Below are 5,612 nucleotides of genomic sequence, written 5' to 3'. Positions count from 1 at the left end.
CTGATAAATCTAGTTTGAAATTCCCAAAATTTTTAAAATTTATGAAATTGAAAAACTTCACAAAATTTATAACTTTCATAAAATTTTTGAATTCTTAAGATACATTAGCATGAAAATGAATTCTTAAACAATCTTAATAATTGGATTTGAAAAAAAAAATGAATTTCAAATATTCCTAAGATTCTTACCTATTTTACATTCATAGAATTTTCAAAATTTGTAAATTCTTCAAATTATTTTCATTTTTTAAATATTCTCAAATGACTTCAATAATAAAAAAAATCTTGAAATTATTTCTTTTTAAATTTAAAATAATAAACTATTAAAATTCGCAACTTTGTATAACTTGTTCAAATTCCTTAAATTCTTAAAATACATTTAATATTAACAAAATTACTAAAATTCTTAAAACCCTTAGAATTCATTCAAAAAAATAATTTGTAGTTTTATTGGTTACTTCTCTTATTTATAATTCTTAAAAATATAGAATTTGGTGATTTTTTTTTTTATTCTTAAAAATCTAAAAATTCTCAAATCTCTAAAAATATTCAAACTAAACATAATACAAATTAAGCAAAATAAAGTATTAAAATCTGTCTTTATTAAATTATTAAATTCCTAGTTTTTTTTTAAATATTCTTATAATTTTTCAAAATATTTAAACTCATTAGTTTTTTTGATTTAAATAAAAAGTCTAAAATTCTTAAAATTTTAAAAAAGTTTAAATTGTTGAAACTTTTTTGAAATTAAAATTCTTGGTATTCTTTAATTCACAAAATCAAACATAACTGATTACAGTAAGTGCTGCTGCATAAATTTCAGCATTCTCACTCTGATTTTATTTTTTTTTATTTTTAATTTTTCATAATTTTCCATCAGGAACAAAAGAAAACAAAAACACCCAAAAAGCAATAAAATAAAAATTAGGTGGACCTTTTAAAAAATAACTTCGGAATGGATTCTCCTTCTTTACATTTGTAAGGTTCCTGATTGCTGTTATCGAACTCCAAAACTTTATTTCAACCTGCGAACTTACCCCGTATAACAGTTTTTGTTTTATTTTCAATCTCAATTTTGACAGCGCGCATTTCGCTCTGCCGCGGCCGCGAGTCGTCAGTTTGTTTTGCATCTTCGCGTTCCGCCGTTTCGCGTGTGTCCACCACCCCAAAAATCCGCCAAGCAAAGCAAAAAAAAAGCCAAGGTAAAATTAGGCCAGCGCGTTTTTCGGATCGATAGTGCGGAACAATAATGCTCACGGAAGGCACCGCGACCCGGGTGAACAGCACGTTCATCTCGGAGAAGGTTTCCCGCATCCGGTGGATTCCGGAACAGTACGACGAGTCGAGCAACTTCATCACGACCAGCTGGGACCTGGACGTGAACAACGTGAAGCTGTGGAAGCTGGTGCGGAACGATTACGGAGGGGGGCTGGACGAGGAGGACGAGAACGAGTTTGTGCCGCGCTGCACGGCGGAGATCTGCTTCACGGGGGACATTAGCGGGTTGGAGTTTGTGGGGGAGGGGCACTGTGTGGTGTCTAATACGGAGGGATTCGTCAGTTTGATTGCGTTGGATAGGGAGCGGGACGAGGACCAGCTGCAGGAGCGTTTCCGGTTTGAGAATCTGCACCGGTTCGATACGTTTAGCACGCTGAACGGGGCGCCCTGTACGGCGCTTTCCGTGCACGACACGGACGTGGCCACGGTTGGGGAGGACGGTCGGTTGAACGTGCTGTCGACGGTGGGGCAGAAGGTGCTGCGGAGCATTTCCGGTGCGGACAGTTGCACGATTAGCTGTGTGGCGTTTTTGAACCCGAAGGAGGTGCTCACGGGGAACCGGCTGGGCATCATCAAGTGCTTCGACATTCGTGCCGAGAGCCAGAAGCCGACCGGGAGCTTTGCGGTGTCCTGCGAGGACGAGAAGCGGTCCAACAGTGTCACGTGCCTGGCGTATCATCCGACGCAGCGGCATATCGTGAGAATCATTTTTTTTAAATTAAAAGAAATTCGAAACTAACTGTTTTTCCCTCCGTAGATTCTGGCCGGCAGCGAGGAGGGCTCCATCACGGTGTGGGACCTGCGTCAGCCCCAGTTCCCAGCGTCCTACCTGAAAGCGCACGAGCACGCCATCACGGAGTTGGCCTTCCACCGGACGCAACCCTCGCGACTCTTTTCCGCCTCGGAAGGGGGCGAGTTGTGGCAGTGGAACCAGAACACGCTTCCGAGTGCGGCCTCCGCGACCGGATTCATGCACGACACGAGTTCGGTGATGGCCGCCGCATCGGATACGAACAATCCGTGGCTGAACGGGGAGCGGGCCAAGAGCAAAATTGCCGTCACGTCGCTGCTGAGCGGAATCCGGAAGGCCATCAACTCGTTCGATTCGTGCCGGTCCAAGGTCATTTGCGGCGGGGACAACGAGGCCATCTACTTGGTGGAGAATGTTGTTTAAAACGAGAGGGTTCCTTGAAATTGTTTATTACGCTTTCAAACGTCTTTTTTCACATGCACAATAAAGTTTTCTGAAATTATGATCCGTTTTTCAATTGTGGCAAAGAAATTGCAATTATTTGATTTAGATTTTTTGATAAAAGTTAATGGCAAATCAAGTTTACTGTTTAAAAATCTCAAAAATCATAAAATTTTTAAAATCTTTTAATTCTTCAGATTTTAATGTTATTTAAATTCTTTAAATTTTAGGTTTTTAACTTTTTAAAATTCTTTATTTTATTGAGATTAATAATATTCCTGATATTCCGTCATCAGGGGTGAAATTGGGTCTGGGATGAGATTAAGTCATACAAAAATGCTGAAATTTGTATGACCCATCTCACCCCCCAAACCCAATGTCACCCCTAATGACGGTTCTTAAAATATTTCAAATTCTCTGAATTTAAAAAAAAAATAAGTTCTTCAAAATAAACATAATATGTTTTTTCCCTAAAATCCTTGAAAATTTAAAAATAAATAAAACTTAAAATTCCTAACACTCTATTATTTTTATAATTATCTCAATTCTTAAAATTAATTATTACTTATCTTTTTAATTCTATCAATAATTATTCTTAAAATTCTAAAAAAAAATCTCAAAATTCGTAAAACTCTTGAAATTTATAAAAAAAAAATAATCAAAGTTCTTAATAAACCTTCTAAGAATCAATTAAACTTGGGCACTCGGGATTAAATTACTGACAATTATAGATAATGTTATTCTTCAGCCTCATCGTATTTTTTTATTCAGATTAAATTACCATAATTTTAAAATTCATGATATCATTACAAATAATTCGTAGTATTCAAATAAAATTCGTGAATTCTTGGCATTTTCATTTTTTTTATACAATCCTTCAATTTACTAAAACTAATAAAATTCTTAAGGTTCTTAAAATTGGTATTTGACTTATTCCTAAAATATTAAATCCTTAATATCAAGAGTTCTTGTTTTTTCTCAAATATTTTAGAATGCTTAAATTTTTTCGTGTTCTTAATTCTCAACATTTTTGAAACTTTTAAATGTTTTAGAATTTTTAAAATTACAGAAATCGTTCAAAATTCTCATTTTTCGAATTATTTTTTACTTTTAAATTATTTATAGTTTTTTGATTTTTTCAAATTCACAAAACTCGTATTTTTTAATGCTTTAAATTTTGTTTGTAATGATCCTTAAATAATGTACATTCTTGAAACTTTTTTTTTAATATTTTAGTACTCTGATTTTTTTTTAATTCTTGAATTCTTAAATCTTTTTGTAATTCCTAAAAATTTAAGAAAAATAGAATTCTAATATTTTTTTTTTATTTTTAAGATAAATTGTCAACATTTCTGAAACTTGATCTGGAATTTTTAAAATTACAGAAATTCTTCAAATTAATAGTGAATGAAATAAATTCTTGTTTTTTTTTTCAATAATGTAATGTTTTAAATTTTGTATGTAATGTTCCTAAAATAAAGTATTATAATTACTTTTTAAATACTTTTAAAGTTTATAAATTTTCCAAATATTTTAGTACTCTAAAAAAGTCCTAAATACTTGAATTCTCAAATATTTTAATAATTCCTAAAATATATGATAAAATGTTAGATTCTAAAAGTAATAACAAATATCTGTTTTAAGAAAAACATCAACATTTTTAAACTCTTCAATGTTTTAGAATTTTCAAAATTACAGAAATTCTTCAAACTGTTCACTTTTAATTTCTTCGAGGTTTTTTTGAACTCGTCAATTCTTGAACTCGTCTTTTTATAATGCTTTAAATTATGTAAGTAATGTTCCTTAAATAATGTATTATCATTATTAAATATTCTTGAAATTTATAAAATTCTTAAATATTTTAGTACTCTAAAAAAATCTTGAATTCTTGAAATCTTAAATCTTTTTAAAATTTCTTATATTCAAGACAAAATATTGAATTTTTAAAATAACAAAAAAATCTTTGAATTCTTTATCTTGCTTAAATATGTTAGAATGCTTAAATACATTCAAATTCTTATAATTATTTAAAAAAAATCTAAGCATTTTTGGAATTCTTTAATGTTTAATAATTACAAAAATTCTTCAAACATAAATATTAAAAAATATTTAAAAAAAAATAACGTCAACTGACAGCACAAAGGAAAATATTTTTAAAATATAAAAAAATAAATTCAGTTATTCTTAATTTTTTATATTCTTTTATTTTTTTAACTCAACAAATTCTTAAAATTTGTTATATTATTGTTCACAACGATAAAGCTTACTTTTCTGAAAACAATGACCCTTTGTATGACCGCAAAGGATTGTAAATGGTGTTTTATATCAATTTAAAAAAAAATTAACTTCGCGGCCATCTTGACAGAAATGGTCCTAATTGACAGCTCCTTCAAAGGGGACCAAAGTTGATCCATTAAAAAATGTTGTCTTGCCAATTTATTTATTTTTTTGATAAAAATGAAAAAAAAAATGATCAGAAGCTTGGATCAGAAGGGTTTTTTCGCGTTTCTTACGTTGTTCTTAAAAATTTACTTAGGGCTTGAGGACCCTATTGTTAATATTCTTGATTTTTTTCAATTCTAATTAAAAAAAAAACTCAGTTTGTATGCTTAACCCTGTACTGTCCGATTTTTTTCCTTGCTCAGGAGGTCATTTTAAGCAACTTTTGTTCTTTGGAAAACTTTTTATACTCCTTATTATAAAAAAATAATATTATCCGCGCACCACCAAACCGAAGTGCATATTATTCAATAATTTAAATAAAATAAAATATTTTTGGAATATTTCGAAATGTGGGAAGGGACAAAACTAAACATAAATTTGCATTGGACTTATAAATTTTGTTAAATTTATTCAAACTATTAAATAATCCAATCAAATCAATCAAATTTTGATAAATATTCGTTTATGAAAACAAGAAAGATATTGCACAGCTTAAACCAACTAATCACCAAATTTGTTCTTCATTTTAGCCCACATTCCCCAAACTGTTCTACGCTTTTCCGTTTCATTCAAAACAAAACCCACTCGGTGAACGTACCCCCCTCCCTCTATTAGAGATGTCCACGCGCGAAAGTGTGTTAGTTTGTAAAAAAATTTACACGCAGACATAGGCAAATCGAGTAGAATGATTCGTCTGTCAA

At 31.1% G+C, this 5,612-nt stretch overlaps 1 protein-coding gene across 1 annotated transcript; it reads left to right on the top strand.

Annotated features, from left to right (window-relative positions):
• Positions 1–1,126: 1,126 nt before the first annotated feature.
• Positions 1,127–2,530, top strand: LOC120432301 (nucleoporin Nup43). The gene is made up of 2 exons (XM_039597488.2): positions 1,127–1,974; positions 2,035–2,530. The coding sequence occupies exons 1-2, from the start codon at positions 1,249–1,251 to the stop codon at positions 2,449–2,451; spliced, it is 1,143 nt and encodes a 380-aa protein (XP_039453422.1). The 5' UTR covers positions 1,127–1,248; the 3' UTR covers positions 2,452–2,530.
• Positions 2,531–5,612: the final 3,082 nt, after the last annotated feature.

This window comes from Culex pipiens, chromosome 1 (genome assembly GCF_016801865.2).
Source record: "Culex pipiens pallens isolate TS chromosome 1, TS_CPP_V2, whole genome shotgun sequence".
Taxonomy (NCBI): domain Eukaryota; kingdom Metazoa; phylum Arthropoda; class Insecta; order Diptera; family Culicidae; genus Culex; species Culex pipiens.
This window is presented reverse-complemented; position numbering and strand designations above follow the sequence as displayed.

What these genes read in the sequence shown, in the direction of transcription:
- LOC120432301 (XM_039597488.2), top strand. Translation starts at nt 1,249, where the DNA reads ATGCTCACGGAAGGCACCGCGACCCGGGTGAACAGCACGTTCATCTCG. An exon ending in ATCCGACGCAGCGGCATATC is followed by an intron (nt 1,975 to 2,034) that starts GTGAGAATCATT and finishes TTCCCTCCGTAG; the next exon opens with ATTCTGGCCGGCAGCGAGGA.